The 20,541-nt window shown below is 48.9% G+C and overlaps 2 protein-coding genes across 9 annotated transcripts in view; one reads left to right on the top strand and one right to left on the bottom strand.

Moving 5' to 3' along the window:
• Nucleotides 1–756: 756 nt before the first annotated feature.
• On the bottom strand, nucleotides 757–10,603 carry mapkapk5 (MAPK activated protein kinase 5). 2 transcript variants are annotated; one of them, XM_067231454.1, is made up of 14 exons: nucleotides 9,734–10,603; nucleotides 8,528–8,601; nucleotides 6,840–6,915; nucleotides 6,537–6,634; nucleotides 6,200–6,308; nucleotides 5,741–5,830; nucleotides 5,539–5,634; nucleotides 4,860–4,940; nucleotides 4,457–4,644; nucleotides 4,171–4,291; nucleotides 3,767–3,897; nucleotides 3,443–3,558; nucleotides 2,952–3,056; nucleotides 757–2,737 (listed from the first exon to the last, which is right to left on the bottom strand). In XM_067231454.1, exons 1-14 carry the CDS (start codon nucleotides 9,767–9,769, stop codon nucleotides 2,643–2,645), a joined length of 1,416 nt encoding a protein of 471 aa, XP_067087555.1. In that variant the 5' UTR covers nucleotides 9,770–10,603; the 3' UTR covers nucleotides 757–2,642. The 2 variants fall into 2 exon arrangements, with proteins under 2 accessions (XP_067087555.1, XP_067087557.1); XM_067231456.1 differs by lacking the exons at nucleotides 6,840–6,915; nucleotides 9,734–10,603 and having other exon boundaries at nucleotides 8,528–8,603.
• Nucleotides 10,604–12,136: 1,533 nt separating this feature from the next.
• atxn2 (ataxin 2) overlaps nucleotides 12,137–20,541 on the top strand; it is a 15,777-nt gene continuing 7,372 nt past the window's right edge. For 5 of the 7 annotated variants that reach the window (XM_067231271.1, XM_067231273.1, XM_067231272.1 and 2 more), the window contains exons 1-11: nucleotides 12,137–12,370; nucleotides 13,972–14,005; nucleotides 14,321–14,380; nucleotides 15,402–15,473; nucleotides 15,663–15,813; nucleotides 16,711–16,725; nucleotides 16,905–17,029; nucleotides 17,178–17,269; nucleotides 17,707–17,895; nucleotides 18,146–18,318; nucleotides 19,899–20,081. In XM_067231271.1, the coding sequence (XP_067087372.1) occupies nucleotides 12,270–12,370; nucleotides 13,972–14,005; nucleotides 14,321–14,380; nucleotides 15,402–15,473; nucleotides 15,663–15,813; nucleotides 16,711–16,725; nucleotides 16,905–17,029; nucleotides 17,178–17,269; nucleotides 17,707–17,895; nucleotides 18,146–18,318; nucleotides 19,899–20,081 (1,195 nt within the window). In that variant the 5' untranslated portion in view covers nucleotides 12,137–12,269. Of the gene's footprint in view, nucleotides 12,371–13,971; nucleotides 14,006–14,320; nucleotides 14,381–15,401; nucleotides 15,474–15,662; nucleotides 15,814–16,710; nucleotides 16,726–16,904; nucleotides 17,030–17,177; nucleotides 17,270–17,706; nucleotides 17,896–18,145; nucleotides 18,319–19,084; nucleotides 19,295–19,898; nucleotides 20,082–20,541 lie in introns of all 7 variants that reach the window. The other 2 variants (XM_067231275.1, XM_067231274.1) reach the window with 2 other exon arrangements.

Below are 20,541 nucleotides of genomic sequence, written 5' to 3'. Positions count from 1 at the left end.
ATCTTAACAGTTTCTACATTACTGTGGTGTTGAAATGCAACCAAATACGCCATGTCAGTGAAGTCACACTTGCTCGCTGCGTTGTGCAATACACCTGGCCATCAATCGTTTACGTTGATTCACCGGATAGAAAGACACTCAGTCTATGGAGAATCGCATGCTCAAAACTGACTGCTTGTTTTAGATGTATAAATTCTTTCCCAACTGGATGGGCTTAATGCCCATGCCCATGTAGCTGACTACATTGACATCAGACTCGAGTACAAATGTTAATTTGAGTAGATAAATGGTTTGTTCTGGGGGTGGTAGACTGGAGGGTGACGGACATACACTATCGTGTCCCACGTGGCTGACTGCCGCCGCTCTCAATCCCCTCCGTATCTGCATTGCTAATGTCTGTGCGGAGGAGGTGGAGTGCTGAGCGCTAACTAATGCAAACGATTACCGACGATCCGGCGAGCGTGCAGAATTACACACTAATTACCCAGGCATGCTAATCAGCTCCCCGCGCTGTTCTATACGCTCGTTAGCGGCTAATATTCACATCTCTAATAGAGATGAATTGTCAAACACTGTAGTGTTTTGTAACAGGCAATTTATTGTCTAAACAATGAGGAAATCTGGGGCCCTAACGAGGGTGAGTAGTGTGTGCGCGTTAGACAGGAATTTAGCTTCGTGACAGTAACGGTCTTGACGCACATTGTATAGGCCTACATGAGGTCACTGTCAGTCACACAAGTGTACAACATCGTACAACAACTGATGACTAATCGTTGAGTGTGCTGAAACAACAACCAGACCAAAGGGGACCCAGACCAGTTATTTATGTTGTAAAGAATTCCTTTATTACAAACAGTCAGCATGTGGATGGTTATGTCAGCAGGCCAGATGGGGGGGGGGGGGGGGGGGCTAACCAAAGAAGGGAAATACTGACCGAGGAACATACAGAACTTGAGTCTTGAATGACTGACTAGCTTAAGTGCTACATTTGAAAACGGGGAGAGAGACTGTGCATGCCTCTCACCCCAAAATGTTTCAACTATAAGAATTCGCTGATTTGACACCATCTGGCTGTACTAGGCCTACTGTGTGTGTTAGAGAGCTTAACCAAGACCCATCCAATTATTTTCAGATTGAATATGCAGAGCCTGTTTAAGGGGATCATTTTTCCATAATTCCTTCAGACAGGTGACAGCAGTAAAGACAGGTTGAGTCTATAAGACCAGGGCAACGCTCCGCGTTCCACAGCATTAGCATCAAGTATAAAACGAAGGCTTCTGATTGATCAGGAAACCCGTTTCCAGCCACGGAGGGTTTTTAGGTAGCGTACATTTGATTGATATTCCCCACGGTGTCCTTTGCACTTCATGGTCTATGGTTCTCTCAGTCCTGTCAGCTTTCTGAGCTAAATCGAACGTGCCTAATCTCGCAGCGGTAGGGTTTGTTCAACAACAGAACATGCTGGCTGACACTCACTCACTCTCGCTCTCCGGACACGTAGACCGCGCACACGCACATAATTCTCAAGCACGCACGCTTGCAGACTTACAATCTTTTTTCTCTTTCAAATCAACGAGCAGTTTTCAGCTCCGTGTTGTATGAGAAGACTTAATGCAGCTCATGGGTTGCCTCACTATTGTCCCACACGTTCATATATACAAAAAAGAATAAAACAAACGATAATTAAAAACAGACTTGAGACCACATCTGCTCCCATCATAATAAGGCTAAGACTTTAGAAGACGTCAGGTGATTAGAAGTTTGAAAAAGCACTAATTAGGAGCGCGGATTTATTTTTAAATAAAATAGATTCAAAGTATGTCACATAACAAATAATCCAAGTACTGACTTGGAGCCTTATGGGTGTCTGATATAGTGGTCTCCGTTTTGTGATAAAACTAAATTTTACCGCGTTAAACGTTAACACAGCAGTGGGTGGAGCTACAGAAAGGTCCATGCCCCACGTCACAATAATACTGCCACACATACATACACACGTCATCAAGTATGTATTTGTATGTATACAAAGCTTCACATGATATGCAAACAACCAGAATCACTATTGCACTCCAATGTTCTCGTTAAATTATTCTTGTTGTCCTGGTAAACATCTAGTTTCGATTTAGTCTTAACTAGAGCTGCGTATGTGCGTGCGTTTGCTTCTGAGGCTGATATGACATCAAAGGCGCGAGGGTTTAACGTAACGGAACTCTTTGTTCAATAAATAGAACGAATATCGTTGTTAAAAAATGATCGCAAGAAATTAAATACAATAAAAGGAAATAACATCGGTTAAAGAACTAAAACATTGATGTGGGACATCCAGGATGAGTCGCTTAAAAAAAAAAAAAAAAATATCCCTCCCAAAAAATATTTTCTTTTGACAATTTCTTTCCTCTCCTTTTCTGCTAGTTTACTTTTCGCAAAAAGAAACCCCCTTAAAATATATAAGGTTGTTCATAAAAACAAAAAAAATCAAAGTACCAAGTCCTCTGAGTATCTACAGCTGTACAATAGGTCTTGGAAGGGAGTAAAAGGAAAAAATATTTCAGCACGTAAAATGTACAGTTATAAAAGCCTCTATACAGATGCTGGCATAAAAAGGGTTATATGAAAGGATAGAAAAAGAGAGCGACAGCTTGCTAGTGCGGCTCTTCCAGGTTGGTCTTCTCCTCGATGGCCTGTTTCACGATCTCAGCCAGCTTCAAACGGTCCACCTTGTCACCGAAGGCCCGGCCTGGAAGCAGACGTGGAGTGGAGGTGTTCTGACTGAGCAGATCTTTATGGCATACTATTACGATATGAATCACTATTATGAAATAGCCTTTCCTGTCAACACAGGAGTGTGGTTGGCATGCCGCTATTGGCTGGCTGACTGGTTGTTCTGTGTCAAATCCTGCCTCTTACTGTTGGTCTAGTGTGGTCAGTGCTTCCTGTGTGTGTGTGCGTACCGTCCCAGCTGAGTCCTTGCAGGCCATCTCTCAGCAGCTTACAGTCCTTGTTGAAGCGCCAGGCGTCGTGCATCACCTCGTTCAGCTTCTCGTCCTCATTCTCTCCTGTACACACACACACACACACACAACATTTAGTCATGTTTACATTTAGTCGTTTTCCAGGTTTAGAGCGTGTGTGTGTGGGGGAGATGGAGTAAGAGACAGAAAGAAATGGTGCAAAAATGTAATGTGTGAGCCTGTGTGTGTGTGTGTGTACAGACCAGCTTGTGGTAGTATGCGAGCCTGTGTGTGTACAGACCAGCTTGTGGTAGTATGTGAGCCTGTGTGTACAGACCAGCTTGTGGTAGTATGTGAGCCTGTGTGTGTGTACAGACCAGCTTGTGGTAGTATGTGAGCCTGTGTGTGTACAGACCAGCTTGTGGTAGTATGTGAGCCTGTGTGTGTACAGACCAGCTTGTGGTAGTATGTGAGCCTGTGTGTGTACAGACCAGCTTGTGGTAGTATGCACTGGGCGATGACGTCTCGTAGTTTCTCCAGGGCCACGTTGCAGTCCTCACCTCCGTTCTCCGGGTCGTGGATGAAAAAACCATCACTCTGCTTGGTGCTACACACACACACAAACACACACACACACACACACACGTATAGATGAGTATACTGAGAGGGAAAATAGAAAAATTATAGAAAGGAAGAGGCAGTATAGCAACTTTTCCCTTGCAACACACACACACACACACACACACACACACACACACAGACACGCGTATCTACTGAGTGAGATGAGGAGGAAGGAGAGGCAGCGAGGACAGTACCCCAGCATCTTCCTCTTGCGCAGGATGGGGTTGTTGACCGAGTTGAGGGGCTTGAGACTCACGTTGTGGTCCTGGATCCTCATGTTGGCTAGCTGCTCTGCATGGGCCTGCTGGATGCCTGCTACCACCGCCTGCCCACCCACGCGGGGAGCACAGAGGTGGGAGGGGGAGAGGGGAATGGGAGAGGGCAGAGGAAGAACGAGAGAAGAACAAAATGTGGCAAACGAAAGCGCCAGGATATAATCGGTGATACAAAGACAGAGAGAGAGAGAGAGTCAGCAAACATGGCTCGTTTTTCTAGGTGCACTTGTTGAATTACGACACAACAGCGCCCTCTGGTGGTCACTATGGGTGTTGCAGCACCAGTGACAGGCGGTGTGGGAAGGGGAACAGTTCGGCCTCACCTTGTCCATCATCATCTGGGAGGAGGGCAGCACGTTGTCCAAGGCCTCGGTGCAGTTGAGCCAGGGGTGGGCCAGGACCCCCTCGATGGTCAGCCTCTCTTCTGGCTTCACCTTCAACAGCCTGGGGGGAGGAGGAGGAGGAAGGGGGGGGGGGAGAGGAGGAGAGGGACAAAGTAGAAAGGGATGAGGAGAAGAGAAGAAGGTCACTTAAGTTAACAATCTACCCAAGAGATTTTTATTACATCTGATCCAAAGCAAAAAGGAGGAGGGGGATGGAGGGACCTACTTGCGTACGATGTCCTTGGCCATCTCGGAGATCTGGCTCCACTCGTCCTCGGGGAAGTCGAAGCTGGCTGTCATGATCTTCTTCCTCATGTCCTTGGGGATGGTCCTGCTGTGGTGCCTGGAGTAGAAGGGCGGGTAGCCACACAGCATCACGTAGATGATCACACCCAGAGACCACAGGTCACAGCTCTGGGGGGAGAGGAGGGGCAGGTGGAGGGGTGGAGTAGTAGAAGTAGAAGTAGAGGTGGAGGTGGAGAGGTATAGAAGGTAAGATGTGGAAGGATGCAGTGAGGGGAGCAGAGTCAGATATTTGGTGCTTCTGGAATCGTCCATGATTGAGCATGTTGTCCTTCATCACACCGGCATCCTGGTGGTTCAGCTTGGCTGTCTCTCTGGGCCCTTACCTTGTTGTAGGTGTAGGGGGTAGGTGAGGTGGGGATGATCCCAGACTTTTCCTTCTGGTGTCGCCGCTGAGCCTCCAGCACCTACAGGGAGAGCGGGAGACGTGAAGTGTGTGTGTAGGGTGAAGGCTGGAGGCCAGGTGTGAGGCTGGAGGCCAGGTGTGAGGCTGGAGGCCAGGTGTGAGGCTGGAGGCCAGGTGTGAGGCTGGAGGCCAGGTGTGAGGCTGGAGGCCAGGTGTGAGGCTGGAGGCCAGGTGTGAGGCTGGAGGCCAGCTGTGAGGCTGGAGGCCAGGTGTGAGGCTGGAGGCCAGGTGTGAGGCTGGAGGTCAGGTGTGAGGCTGGAGGCCAGGTGTGAGGGTGGAGGCCAGGTGTGAGGGTGGAGGTCAGGTGTGAGGCTGGAGGCCAGGTGTGAGGCTGGAGGCCAGGTGTGAGGCTGGAGGTCAGCTGTGAGGCTGGAGGCCAGGTGTGAGGCTGGAGGTCAGCTGTGAGGCTGGAGGCCAGCTGTGAGGCTGGAGGCCAGCTGTGAGGGTGGAGGTCAGGTGTGAGGCTGGAGGCCAGGTGTGAGGGTGGAGGCCAGGTGTGAGGCTGGAGGCCAGGTGTGAGGCTGGAGGCCAGGTGTGAGGCTGGAGGCCAGGTGTGAGGCTGGAGGCCAGGTGTGAGGGTGGAGGCCAGGTGTGTGTACCTGAGGCGCGACGTAGTACGGAGTGAACTGAGGCGTCATGAGGTCTCCCTGGTCGATCTTGGCGAAGCCAAAGTCACACAGTTTGACAGGTGCATCCTGGGAACACATGGTAAAGGTTAGCGTTAGCGAGCATGGTGCGGGGGCGTGGCTGACCCCCTGCTGAGGGGGGGGGGGGGGGGGGGGAGGGAGGGGTTGAGCTCACCAGAGAGTTGTCCTTGAACAGCAGGTTCTCCGGCTTCAGGTCCCGATGGGCGATGTTCAGAGAGTGGCAGTGTTCCAAGGCCTGTCCGATCTGACACACACACACACACTTTAATAGAGGCGTGTGTGAGCGTCTGCGTGTGTGTGACTGTGTGTAAAGTGCAATAGTGAGTGTATCTGTGTACAATGCGTGTGTGAGTGTGTATATGTGAGCGCGTGTATATGACGTGTGGATCATGTCATTTAATTGAAATTAATTTAACTACATGCTCTTCTGGTTCCACCCATTGGCACTTATTTGCTTTTCACTATGTATGCTTCATGTTTTGGCTACCCGCAATGTTTTTAGGGCTATCTCGTTGTTTATGATTATTGACCTATGCACTTTTTGTAAAGCTCTCTCTTGTAAGTCGCTTTGAATAAAAGCGTCCGCTAAATGACTAAATGTATATGTGTGTACCTGTTTGGTGACCTGGCTGGCCATCTTCTCTGTGAAGTGTCTGTGCTGACTGATCCTGTGGAACAGCTCTCCTCCCTCCATCATCTCCATGACGATCAGCAACCTGGCTCTGGTGGAGAGAGAGCGAGATGGAGAGAGCGTGAGATGGAGAGATGGAGAGAGAGAGAGAGAGAGAAGGGTCAGCAGAAGGATTTAGGGGTTGTGAAAAATAAATGTGGAACTAAACTTGCATATACCCATCCACTCACTCTTGCACTGTACAAACTCTCTCAGGCTCTCACTCTCTGACTCTCTCACACACTCAGGCCCTCACTCTCTCAGGCTCTCACTCTCTCACCTTGGGCTGGACTCGTGGGGGAACTGGACACTGTTGGCATACACCTCTGTGATCTGGACGATGTTCGGGTGTGAGGCACACATGACATGGAGACGCACCTGGAACACAAACAGCAGGACAGGACAGGTGACCCAGATGGAACACAGTTGGCAGCAGTGTGTGTGTAGATGTTTGTTTGTGTGCATGCAGTAAATTAGCGCCACACAAGCAAACATGCAAAACCACACAGACACGCATGCGACCAGAAAGAGCTAAAAAGAGAGAGGCATGCATGCAGAGATCCAAAACAACAACATCCCAAACCTCGTTCCTGGCCTTGGGGCGATCGATGAGGATCTTCAAGGCCAGTCGTTCTTGAGATGATTTCTTTATACATACTCTGTAGAGCCGGCACATACAGTCAGATGAAATACTTGACAGCCATTAGCAAACACACAAGACAGAGAAGCACAGTTGCTAGGGACCTAGACATTCCGTCCCAACCATAATCTGTGATCGTACACACAGATTACACTAATATGTCCTCGGGGGACATTGAGTTCCCAGTCAAAGTTCACCGGAGGGAGCTTAACAACGAGGTGTGTGTGCAAGAGAGAAAAGAGAGTGTGTACAGATTGTGTCACTTTCTCCTGGGATAGCTTAGGGATGTTTATTTAGTTTTTTTCCTTCTTTCCAAGAAACCAGAGACAGTTGAAAGATACAGTTTAAACTAACCGTTTGTGGTAGAAAGGAGTTTGGGTTAGGAGTTGAGTGGGGTGGTGTCAGGGAGGCGAGGAGTAATGCAGAGCTTGTGTGTGTGTGTGTGGATCAGAAAGACTGGAACTTTAAGCCTTGTCTAAGTCCTGGACGACTAACCCTGTTGCTGTGGGACTAGATTCATGTTCCCCTTCTCTAACACTCACTTTGTTCTTTCATGCCTGCCCTCCCTCCCTCCCTCCCTCCTTCCCTCCCTCCCTCCCTTCTGTCTAGGAAAGATATGTAATCACTGATATGAAATTGACTGTTATTGGTAATGTGTTCACTCATCCAATCATAATTGACCTCCAGGGAAGGACTGAGACAGGCTTGTAAAACTGCTGTTTCCCTGTAAGAGGGAAGTTCCTCAGACAAGGTCATCTGTCTGATAACTGTCATATAAGTTACGTAATCATGGTGTGAGTTGTGCCATCATGGTGTGAGCTAGGCTAGCGTAATATGAATTAGGCTAGCATGATATGAGCTAAGCTAGCATGATATGAGCTAAGCTAGCATTATAGGAGCTAACCTAGCATAATCTGAATTAGGCTAGCATGGTATGAGCTAGGCTAGCATGATATGAGCTAAGTATAAAGGTTAAAGACAGGGGAGGACATGTCTGAAGTGTTTGTTTGGAGGGCATCTTGACACAGCAACCGGACAGGTTTACTTCAGACAGCATGTATCAGCCCGGCTGCTGTGCTTGTTGAGAGGGTCAGTGTGGCGTGAAGGAGCTAACGCGCTGCTAATCCTCCCTGTTCCACTGGCAGTGCCGTGTGTTAATGTGTCAACGGATGGGTGAAAGGGGGCCAGGGCTGGGGAACAGGCTGGCTTTAAGGTCTGGGCTTGAAATAGGGGGTTGGCAGGGGAGTAGGAGACAGGGTGAGAGGTGTGGTGCTGGGACTGGGGTTAGAGGTTGGGACTGGGGTTAGGGTTAGAGGTTGGGACTGGGGCTAGGGTAAGAAGTTAGGACTGGGGCTAGGGTTAGAGGTTAGAGGTTGGGACTGGGGCTAGGGTTAGGGTAAGAGGTTAGGACTGGGGCTATGGTTAAAAGGAGAGCTAGGGTTAAACTTAGAATTGGGACTGGGGTGACTTTTATAAATTGGGGTTAAGACTAGAAATTGGAGTTAGGACTGGGGCTAGGGTTGGTTTGTGTAGCTGTCTGTCACCCCAGGAACAGGAGTTTTCACCTGTTCAGATTTCCTCAAAGGGGGAGAAGGACCCATGTTTATGGTACAGGATCAGGTCATACTCACCTAACAGGTCCACTAATCCCAGCTCCCAGCTTCTGGGTCCAGTTGATGTTATACTCCTCCAAAATAGACGTTTCCTGGGAGAACATAAGCACAGAAACAAAGATGTCGTCAGATACACTTCACACACACAACATGCCACACAGCAAGAGCACAAAAATGATTATTATGTTAACATGTTAATCGAACAGACGCTTTAATACAAAGCAAACTCCAAATGGGGGGGATTCGAACCTGCAACCTCTTGAAGTACAGACAATGGCCTTACCACTGAGCTATACCACTCACCCACCTCTTACAGTACAACCAACAAGATAGATCCCTGTCGCATGTCCCCCTTGCCCTGTCAGAGCAGCCAAGCTGCTGTAATGCAAACACTGAACGAGTGATAAAGAGACAACATTCCATTTACTCAACAGAGGCTTTCAGGCTTTACTAGGACCAGAGATCCCCTATCTGTTTTTCTGGGCGTCTGCCCAGATGTCTAGCCTATATAGTTTACTGAGCGGTGTTGGGGACCTGTGACTAAGATCCTTGAGAAAAAAAACTATTTCTAGTCTGGCTGCCCTGTCTAGAAAAAGATGACATGCCCTAATAATTTCTGGAAGTGTGCAAAATTACATGAAAAAAAGGCTGGAGGCAGCAGACAAATATTTGTTTCAAGTGTTTAAAATGTTCTCTTTCATGGGACTAACGTTCCTTACAGGCATTAGTTGTTGCAGTATCTCAATTCCCAACACCAAGCCAACTTCTACACCCCCCCCCCCCCCACCACCACCACCACCCCCCCCCCCCCCACCCCAGCCGGCACATTCTGACCCAGTGGTGTGATAAGGGGACGGACTTAGAATAACTGACATGGAGGCCTAGTGTAACGCTGAAGGTAGCTGCCAAAAGCAGGAACTGGGGAGGTGTGTGTGTGTGTGTGGGGGGGGGGGGGGGGATACAGTCAATCTACAGATACACTAACCCTAACCAACAGAGTTATGGGTGTAAGACAGAAGCCTGTTACAATCTCAATTTAGACTACACACAAGTAACTTCTAAATCAGGGCAGCAAATTGAGCTGGGTTGAGAACAAATCAATCAGAGCCAACCAATGTTAGGTGTAAATTCTGTTAGGACAACACAGAAAAAGCAACTGGATTGAATTACTCCACACACATTTACATACAGGGCTACAACTATGTAATATGACGTCATATTTACCTTTATGAATTTCTCGGCGTTGTTATCTTCTGACATGTTGTTCCAGAGAAGGTCCGCTAGAAAGTCCTTAAAACTGTTCCCCTTGGACGTACAATCTAAACTGACAGTTTGACCTTTACAAGTAAGCTACTGTTAAACAGTTATCTAACTAGCTAATGTTTCCCTCAGATAAAACAATTGCTTCACTATTGCTGCTAACAGGTCGAAGCCATGAATACAGCTCGATATTCGGCCAAGTACACACAACCGAATGTGTGTACTGGTTTAGACCGATTCCACTCTACCCAACTGGGAAAAGATGCTTCAGACCGGATCGGCTCACAACCACTAGCTCCAACCTCTTCCAGTCTTCCTAACTTCACTGAAGCGACCATGTAGATTGTCAAACTTCGACTAGATGACAAAAAAGGTCCCTTGGAATAGTTCCAGTAAGTAAGCTCACCGCTTTAAGGAGGCAGGTCGCAGAGTGCGGGACAAAGAGTGGCGGTGTATTTTTAGCAATAGTGTGTGCGACTAAAGCCCTGCGTGAAGACACCGAAACACGGGATAGCTCGCGAACAAGCTAGTTAGCTAGCAAGCATTATGAATAATTGTAGGACGTGCTGGTTTGGAGATTAACTTTAAAAACAGCAACGGTTGTTTTGACAGCACGTAGAACTTCAGGAGAAACCTAGGCGACTGGGAAAGCAAATAGGCACACCGTGTACCACACAGATCAGACAAGAGAAATTTCGCCGATGCTTGCTAAGCTAGCGTAAAGAACTATCTTGCTAGCAAAAGAGTGACAGTAATAATTTGATAGCGAGTATAACAGTGAATAGTGTTGCCGACGTGTAGCTGACCTCTCGTAACAGCACTAAAAGTAAGAATCGAAATAATACGGGAGTTGTTAGGGTTGCGCATAAAACCCAATCTAAATCCACACAGTCGTTCTTGTCAAAGAACACACCAACCAAGAAGCTAACTAAACACGGGCTGTCTAAGAAGAACGCCTGATCAAATGTGTCAATGTATGGTTTAGGGAAAGAAAATAGTTGATTTAGAGTGGGATTTTAACATCTCTTTCATATTTAAATGTGAAATAATAGACTTATAGCTAATGTTCTGTGTTTTATAAGATTTTTGGGGTTATTTTAATATCAGTATACAAAATGGTCCGTCTACTATCTGGTCCGAGGGGTCCTTATTTTTCAATGCGGGCAAAACAATTTGCATCAAAGGATTGGCGAGTCCGAGTTCTACAACTGTTTACGTGCATGTAGTTGCAAGAGAGCTAATATTTCAGTAACTTGAAGCATATAGCTAAGAGAGGGTTCAGAATATTTTACCCCCAAAAATACAATTATGTTTATTAAATTAACTGAGTGAAAGTGCAATTTCATTTCTTGGATGCCTACTATGTTTTATTCTGTTGCATTACATTTGAAGTGGCAAATATGTAAACAGCCAGTTCACCTCTATTGCCAGTTAATTTCAGAACCTTGGACAGCGACTTGGCGGCAGAAATCATGGAGGGGACAGTTACCTAATAATAGGAAAACGATTAATATAGCACCTCTCGACAGCCTCGAATTTTTAAAATATATATATATATATTGATGAGATGATTAGAAAGAAAGCAGGCAGTACATTGCCATATTTAAATGGCCACATGGTTTTCCGTAAAATTTGGGGTCACCATCATGTGGTATGCAAAATAAACTCATCACTGTCAAGGTACTGACAGCTATTAAAACCATAGACATACATTTTGTATTTTATTTATATTTTGTTGTAGACAAAGTCCATTGAGGTTTTTAATGTACATCGGCCCCTGTACCACTCTGATGTGCATTGTAAGCACACCGGCTCACGTGGATGCCGGAGTACCGCTGCTCATGATCCATTTACTTCCCGTAAATAGTGCGTTGTTTTGCTGTCTTTTTTTTTCCAAATGAAATTCTGACATATTTCCATTGTCAATGTTTTACGTTTAGAGGGAGTGGATACATTTAAATCCAGACTGATTGTTGGATGTCAAAGCATAAATAACAATATTTTGTTCGGATGATCTGTAGTATCACGCTATGCTTATATCCATCCGCTGTTTTTTGTCCCCTTTCAGACTGTTTTGGTCTTTTCGCTGTTAGCTAGCAACGGAAGGAATCCGAGGTAGCTGAAAATCTAATCTTGAGATAAATTTAATTCCTTTTTACGATCTAAAGAGAAGTTGACAAGAGGTGTTATTCAAACAATTGACACCGAAGAGTAATATTTGTTACATTATAGTTTTTATTGTAGTTTTTTTCTGTTTTGTTACACAGATACCAGGCTTTATAGTTGCCTTTAGCTGGCTGCTATTGCTAGCTTAGCCAGCTAGCTCTCATAACATTGGACCACAACTGCGAATCGCAGAGCAAGTTGACATTAGCTAGCTTGCTAATCATTGTTTGATTTCGACATCATTGAATACCGCATATTCATCATCTCTTTGGCTGAAACAATCATTTTGGAACTTTAGAAATACACTTCAAACGTTGTCTTTTATGGGATCACCATGTCAATGAAGCAGGCCGGTGGTATTCGCAAACCCGGCGGTGGCAGCAGTGCCGCTGCCTCTGGTGCTGGTGGAAGCGGTGGACGACAGAATTTGGGCAGGTCAGTGACAGCTGAAAAGACGACAAATTTACGGCAAAATGTGCGTAGATTCGGAGTTGACAGTCTTTGATTAACATGACCCAACCCTTATTATAGTTTCAGCACTTGTCATCTCTTCTATCGAAATCAAAATATATGTGCTTTGCGTGAACGCATTTATTAAGCGGCCTGGCGACGTGGTGCTGGTCAAGTTAGCTTCTAGTTAGCCATGCTACTAGCAAGCTAGCGGGTATCATTTCTGAGGCCTGGCTGCGGATGTAGAACAACGACTCAACGTAACCCTTTATCCATGAGATAGATGCATAGTTTTAAAATCTTCTGCGACAGTGTAATCCGACTGTTTAATTGTAACCAAGGATAACGAGTCACGAGAAGCTGTCTGGCAAAAGACACTGGATGTTTTAACAGGCAACGTCAGTTAGACATGCAGATAGTGCATGTACTACGACGTTAGCTGTCACACGGTTGATGCACATAGTAGGTTGACGCATGCATTTTACACATAACCACCCAACGTTATCTAAGTGGCATTTATGCTCCTTGTATTCAATGATTACTCAATGCACATCATTGAATCGGTGCAATTTAAGCCTTTTGCCTGCTCGCTAATTGAGTCTACGCCTGATTGTATCTTTTTCATCGTGTCTTGTGTAAGCATTTTATCTAATAAGACAAGGCCTTGTTCGACATGTCATATTTGTCTTGGACGTACAGTACGTATATTCTAAATGCTGGAAAATGCCAGGTTGAAAGAAAATGTCACCGGTGCGTGCAAGCGAAAAGGGGCGGGGAGGGGGGGGGGGGTGTATGGGAATTTAATTCGGACTACTGTCAACCTTGAGACTCGTAACGGCTTTTGTAAATTTTTGTCCTTGAAACATGACATTTGTATACAAACCGTCTGTTGATCAGTTAGATCTTCTGAGGTGAGGCGTAAATCAGAATTCTTACTTTCTCAATCAGCTTTTTAAATGAGCTCGTGGACACCGTGTTCTGTTGTGTGGGTTGGTTCCCACTAGGGGTATACCACGGTAAATGAGTAAATTGAATGACACCACACTCATATGACAACTACGTCTATGCCATCCCTGAATGACCTGATTTAGTCTTATTAGCCATATTAGCTATATTTTACTTTGGTAATCAATCAAAATGAAAACTGTGGTCCTCTGCTCACACCGTAGTTTGTCAGTCTAAAATATTGCTCATTCTGAAAGGGGCCGATCGTGAGGGGGAAAAGTGGGCGTTGCCCTCCTCCCTGTGTGCACGTGCCTGTGTGTGTGTCATCCAGACCAAGATGCCAGCTTGCTTGCTTTAACTCGTTTACAGCATTCATAATTACTCCTGAAATTGAGTTGAACAAAAACATCAAAGATAGGGAGCAAGGCTTTCCCAGACAGTACCTTTTCTGACCCGGGCTGATAATGTGGGCCTCTGCAGGCACTGAATGTATAAAGCAGAACCAGACCATTATGTATTAAAGAACAAAGACTTTGGTCTTTCACTTTTGATTCATTATTAAGAAGACTACCTTCTGGGAAATTGAGTTATGACACCTGGAAGATGATGATGATGACAGTTGTCTTTTTTCCTGTTTTCAGGGGAAGACATGGTGCCAAAGCTCCTTCAGCGCCGGTAAGTAAACATGAAGTCATTTATAAACTAAAGTTTAAGATTGGCTGTTTACCTCTTAACTCTAGCTTGTTGCAGTGGTCTCCAGTGCAATTCACATTTGAATTAATCTATGCTTTTATCCAACGTGACGTACTAACAATGCACATAGAAAGAACAGCGAGTGCATATGGAAAGTACAGATTCGCTGCCTAAACACGGTACCACAGTATGTAGGACATTGTCCAGGATTTGTGCGTAATTCACACTGGTACGATGTCGTTTGGGGGCCCAGTCAGAAGTGATGTCATGCTCTTGTTCTGTTGTCCTCTCTTTCAGGTTGTATGTAATGGTGTTTATGCAAACATGAGGATGGTCCATGTCCTGACATCAGTGGTGGTACGTCCCATCCCCCCCCCCCCCATGTCTCTTAAAGATGGTTTTACCCACATCATGTCCTGATAAACCTCCTGGCTCTTCAGCACATGCTGTAGCAGGCTAGACTATGAAGCAGCAGCCCTGCGCTTCTTTACTAGGCCGTGATCTGGAAGGCCAGGCCCCAGAGTAGGTGGGTCAGGTGGCTGAGCGGTGAGGGAATCGGGCCAGTAATCAGAAGGTTGCCAGTTCGATTCCCGGCTGTGCCAAATGACGTTGTGTCCTTGGGCAAGGCACTTCACCCTACTTGCCTCGGGGGGAATGTCCCTGTACTTACTGTAAGTCTGCTAAATGACTAAATGTAATGTAAATGTAGAGTGAGTTGAGGATGGGCTGACTGTCTGGTCAGGGGTGGGGCTTGCAGAGCTAGGTAGCTGGGTGTAGATGCTCTGTGGAAGAGTGTGGAGGGGTGTGGGCCTTTTCACAGTAACTAGTGTTTTCCATCCAACCTCTTCACTTCTCACGTTGGGAAGCTCATCCGGGGAGAACGGCTCTCCGAGCAGGGCAGCGCGCTCTCCGAGCAGGGCAGCGCGCTCTCCGAGCAGGGCAGCGCGCTCTCCGAGCAGGGCAGCGCGCTCTCCGAGCAGGGCAGCGCGCTCTCCGAGCAGGGCAGCGCGCTCTCCGAGCAGGGCAGCGCCCTCTCCGAGCAGGGCAGCGCGCTCTCCGAGCAGGGCAGCGCGCTCTCCGAGCAGGGCAGCGCGCTCTCCGAGCAGGGCAGCGCGCTCTCCGAGCAGGGCAGCGCGCTCTCCGAGCAGGGCAGCGCGCTCTCCGAGCAGGGCAGCGCGCTCTCCGAATCCACCTCCAGCGTACCCAGACAGCCCGTTCAGCCAGTGGCGTCTGGGTGGAGGAACGGGAGGTGATTGGTGACCCCGTTCACTAGAGCAGCAGATGTTTCCTGAGGGCTCAAGGCTGGCGTGTGATAGCTACGCGGTGTTGCCGGGGGCGCTGGGCTGAGCTGATGGTGTGCCTCTTGTCTCTTCTCCAGGGCACCAAGTGTGAGCTCAGGGTGAAGAACGGGGGGGTGTACGACGGAGTGTTTAAGACATACGGGCCGGAGGTGAGAGGAAGCCCCTCTGACACCACACTGGTGGACATCCCCCGCTCTCTCTCTCTCTCTTTTTCTGTCTCTCTCTGTCTCTCTCTATCTCTCTCTCTCTTTCTCTCTTTTTCCTTCATGTGTCTTTCCTTCTCTCCTCCCACTTTCTCTCTCTCCCCCTGACCTCCTGTCCCTCGCTTCCTCCCCCAGTGTGACCTGGTGCTGGACGCTGCCCACAGGAAGAGCCCAGACCCCGACGTGGGTCCTCGCAAGGAGGACATCGTGGAGAGCATCATCTTCAAGGCCTCCGATGTGGTGGTGGTCACCTTCAAAGACGTGGACCCCAACTTTGCTAAAAAAGGTACCGTGCACGTTTACCGGCTGACTCACACGTGCACTGTCACACGTGCACACGCTTACATACACACGTTTCAACACTTCCTACACACACACGCCCTCATGCAATCCGCACTAGCAGTGTCTCGCCAGTGGCAGAATGGAATGTAAATATACATGTCGCCCCTGTCCATACCGAGTATTGATCTCTGTGCTTGTGTGTTGTAGTCACGCCTGAACACCAGGAAGTAAAGTGTGTGTGTGTGCTCCGCTATGATTGGCCAGCCAGTGAGCAATAACGCGAGGTATTGATTGGTCCGGAGGTCTCCCAGCCAGACACTGCAGGGCGAGTCCATAAACCCTGCATGAATCAACATTACATTCACTCGCTGTAAATCAGCCGTGAGCGTGCGTGAGCGTGCGTGAGCGTGCGTGAGCGTGTGTGTGCGTGTGTGTGTGTGTGTGCCCGTCGTCCACTCTGCTGTGTCCTAAAGAAAACAGTCTGATTGTAACAAAGTGATTCTGGAGTGGCAGTTCTGGTGCTGCTGGGGTGCTTCAGATAGAGCAGCGCCCTGTTCCAGAACACTCTTAAGCCTGTCTCCTCCCCTCCCCGAGGTAATCACTGGTCTGATGTGACCAGATGGGGGAAGCCCTGGGTTCTTTCACAGATATGTCGCCCATCCAGCAAACCCAGATCAGTGAGGTTATAGGAGGAAGGCAGGAAGTGGGGGGGGGGACTGGCAGGAAGTGGGGGGGGGGACTGGCAGGAAGTGGGGGGGGGGGACTGGCAGGAAGTGGGGGGGGGGACTGGCAGGAGGAGGATTGGTGTTACCCCTGACAATCCCACCTAAGTGATAGTTTGACACTTCTTCTCTCTGTCTTTCTCTCCCTCCTCTCATCCTGTTCCATGTGTCTGCTGTAGTCTCCTCAGACACAGGTAATATGTGCTCTGTTTTGTTACACACACAAACACACACACAACGATAATGCTGGGTATATATTTTGAAGGAAATATCCCTTTATGTCTTGACCACATAGACGTGATACATTTCGTCTTCCGTAGGGATCTTTGATTGCATCCTGCAATGACCGTGCGTGTGTGTGTGTGTGTCCCAGACAACTTCACAGACTCTGCGGTAAGCAGTAGGATTAACGGGGAGCACAAGGAGAAGGACCTGGAACCCTGGGATGGAGGAGAGACACATGCCTCCGACAGCCTAGAGTCTCTGGACACAGACGTGGTGGGGATGGGAGACCTACACACACACACACACTACACATTTACATTTAGTCATTTAACAGACACTCTTATCCAGAGCGACTTACACAACGTCATTTGGTTGGCATAGCCACACACACACTCTTCTCACCCTCTCTGTGTTCCTCCAGTCTAACGGTTGGGACCCCAACGACATGTTCAAGTACAATGAGGAGCAGTACGGCGTCAAGTCTACATACGACAGCAGCCTCTCCACATACACGTAAGATCTGCCCTCCTCTCTATGTATCTCTGTATCTCTCTGCCCTCCTCTCTATGTATCTCTGTATCTCTCTGCCCTCCTCTCTATGTATCTCTGTATCTCTCTGCCCTCCTCTCTATGTATCTCTGTATCTCTCTGCCCTCCTCTCTATGTATCTCTGTATCTCTCTGCCCTCCTCTCTATGTATCTCTGTATCTCTCTGCCCTCCTCTCTATGTATCTCTGTATCTCTCTGCCCTCCTCTCTATGTATCTCTCTGCCCTCCTCTCTATGTATCTCTCTTTTTGTATCTCCCTGTTCTCTCTCGCTCTTGCTATCTCTCTCTCTCGCTATCTCCCTCCATATCTCCCTCCCTCTCGTTCTCTCTCTCCCTCCCTGTCTCTGTAGTATGTTTCTCTCTCCGTCTCACCCCCCCCCCCCTCCCTACTGGTATCCCAGGGTGCCCCTGGAGAGGGATAACTCGGAGGAGTTCCTGAAGCGAGAGGCACGGGCTGCCCAGTTGGCTGAGGAGATCGAGGCCAGCTCCACCTACAAGGCCCGCGTCGCCCTGGAGAACGACGAGCGCACCGAGGAGGACAAGTACACCGCCGTGGTGCGGGGCGAGAGGGAAACACACACTCTCAGCAGGTACACACACACACACACACACTCTCAGCAGGTACACACACACACACACACATACTCTCAGCAGGTACACACACACACACACACATACTCTCAGCAGGTACACACAAACACTCAGCAGGTACACACACACAGCAGGTACACACACACACACTCAGCCGGTACACACATACACACACACACACTCAGTCGGTACACCTCCACACATTCAGCAGGTACCACTCACTCACCAGGTCTGTGTGTCCCTCCCCAGAGAAAACAAGTACATTCCCCCGGGCCAGCGCAGCAGGGAGGGGCTGTCGTGGGGGGCGGGGAGGCAGAACTCCCCCAGGCTGGTCCAGGGCAGTGGCGGGCCCCCCCCTCCCAGAGCCTGCCCCCACGACTACAGCCCCAACTCTGGGTCTGACCAGAGGGTCGTCAACGGAGGTAGGTCTCCGTACACACACACAGATACACACTCACACACACACTCACACACACACACACACACGGATACAGACACACACACGCATACACACAGATACACACACGCTCACACGTACACACACACACAGATGCACAGCTCAGACATACACCCACACTCACACACATACATTTCTACAAGCAAAACCATGGCATGTTTTTGGACACAAAGACATAAACGGATGCACACACAAATGTGTACATGGAGTACGGAACACACAGCCACACGCCCATCCTGCAGGCTAGTGACACAGCCCAGATGGAATGTGGTGAGGTCGCCGTGCCGACACCGAGAGTTGCAGTACTGCCTGAGGCCAGCGGAGGGCAGCAGTGAGGCCACGTGACCTGGAATGATCCCAGTTCTCCCTTTACCCTGCAGGTTCTCCAGCCAGATCTCAACACAGACCACCTGTCAGCTGGCTACCTTACCCTCTGCACACCCCCCCACCCCCCCCCCTCCTTCTCCAACGATTAACCTGTTCTTCTCCTCTAAGCATCCCAAAGGCATCGACTTCTCTTGGCGGTTCAATCGCTGTGTCATTTATCATCTTCGACTGTTTTTGTACTCTTCTTCTCTTTTAAATATCCCTCCTCTTCCTTCCTCACCCATCATCCCTCTTAACTACACTCATCACATCCTTTTGTGTTCATCAGTCCTCCACACCTGTCCAGCCTTTATTTGATTTCCCGCTCTTATTGGTTCTGTCATTCTGTCATTTGTCCCTCGCAGGTTCCCATTGGCCATCGCCCTGCCCGTCTCCCTCCTCCCGCCCCCCCTCCCGTTACCAGTCAGGCCCGTCCTCCCTGCCCCCCAGGGCGGCCACCCCCACCAGACCTCCCTCCAGACCCCCCTCTCGGCCCTCGCGGCCCCCATCCCACCCCTCCGCCCTCGGCCCCCCCGCTCCAGCTGCCACCCTGCCCAAACGCATGTCCTATGAAGGTACCTGGGAGCCATGCGCTGTGGTGTGGAGCACAGAGTGAACGTGAACATTGCACCAGCCCTCCTCTCCCTGCCTCCCCCTCCCTCCCTTCTCCCCCCTGGGCTGACTGGGCTGACTGGGCTGACTGGGCTGGCTGACTCCTGACTCACCTGATCTAACTCCCCCTTCGTCTCCCCCTGCAGCTACTAACACATCTGATCCACCCATTGCTCTCTCTCTCTCCCTCTCTCTGTTTTTCTGGTGAACAAGAGATCGCACACGCACGTACGCACGCACACTATCTCTCTCTTTCTCTCTCTCGCTCTCTCTCGCTCTCTCTCTTTCTCTCCATCTCTCTCAATCTCTCTCTCTCTTCTTCTAATCACACAGTTTGAAGCGTTTGGTGTGTTCATTGTTTATCATCAGACGCTCTGTCCAGACAGAGTGCGTGTGTGTGTGTCCATCCTCCCCCAGCAGTGTGGCTTTGTTGTGGAAGGATTTAGCTGCTCACTGGCTGTCTGGTCGCTGGCTAGCTAGTTAGCTACACGCTAGCTAGCCATCACTTTCTCAGATGGAACACAGTTCAAACCGGTGGTGACTCTCTCTCTCTCTCCTCTTCCCCAGGACCCCCCAGGATGTCCCCCAAGACCCAGAGGACCCCCCGCACTCACAGAGTCCCCACCTGCAGGAGTGGACTCCCACCCGGAGTGGACTTCATCCCCCACAATGCCCCTGGAGAGATTCCTGCGCCTCCACCAACACGCAGCAGCTCCTCCGGAGGCACTTGGTCTTCTGTGGTCAGCGGGGGTAAGACACCACTTCCTGGTTTTAGGATGACACGCGTCGATTGATTACCCATGAGCCTTTGCGTGCTTTGCGGAAGTTACACACAACTCATGGACCCCGAAATGGGATCTGCTTGATAGGTTCACGCCAGGTTCTCCTCGGACAAAAATGAAAGCTAAGTTAATCCTTGGCTGAAGCTAACTAGCAAAGCTAACCCAGGCTTTCTGTGTGCACAAGGTTTAACATATGAATGTGGTTATCTATGTTTGACATGAGAACATTCACTGAAGTGTGTGTGTGTGTGTGTGTGTGTGTGTGTGTGTGTGTGTGTGTGTGTGTGTGTGTGTGTGTGTGTGTGTGTGTGTGTGTGTGTGTGTGTGTGTGTGTGTGTGTGTGTGTGTGTGTGTGTGTGTGTGTGTGTGTGTGTGTGTGTGTGTGTGTGTGTGTGTGTGTGTGTGTGTGTATCTCCCTCTGCCACACA

This window comes from Osmerus mordax, chromosome 28, assembly GCF_038355195.1.
Source record: "Osmerus mordax isolate fOsmMor3 chromosome 28, fOsmMor3.pri, whole genome shotgun sequence".
Taxonomy (NCBI): domain Eukaryota; kingdom Metazoa; phylum Chordata; class Actinopteri; order Osmeriformes; family Osmeridae; genus Osmerus; species Osmerus mordax.
The sequence above is the reverse complement of the archived record's forward strand: the minus strand, read 5'-3'. Positions and strand labels throughout refer to the sequence as shown.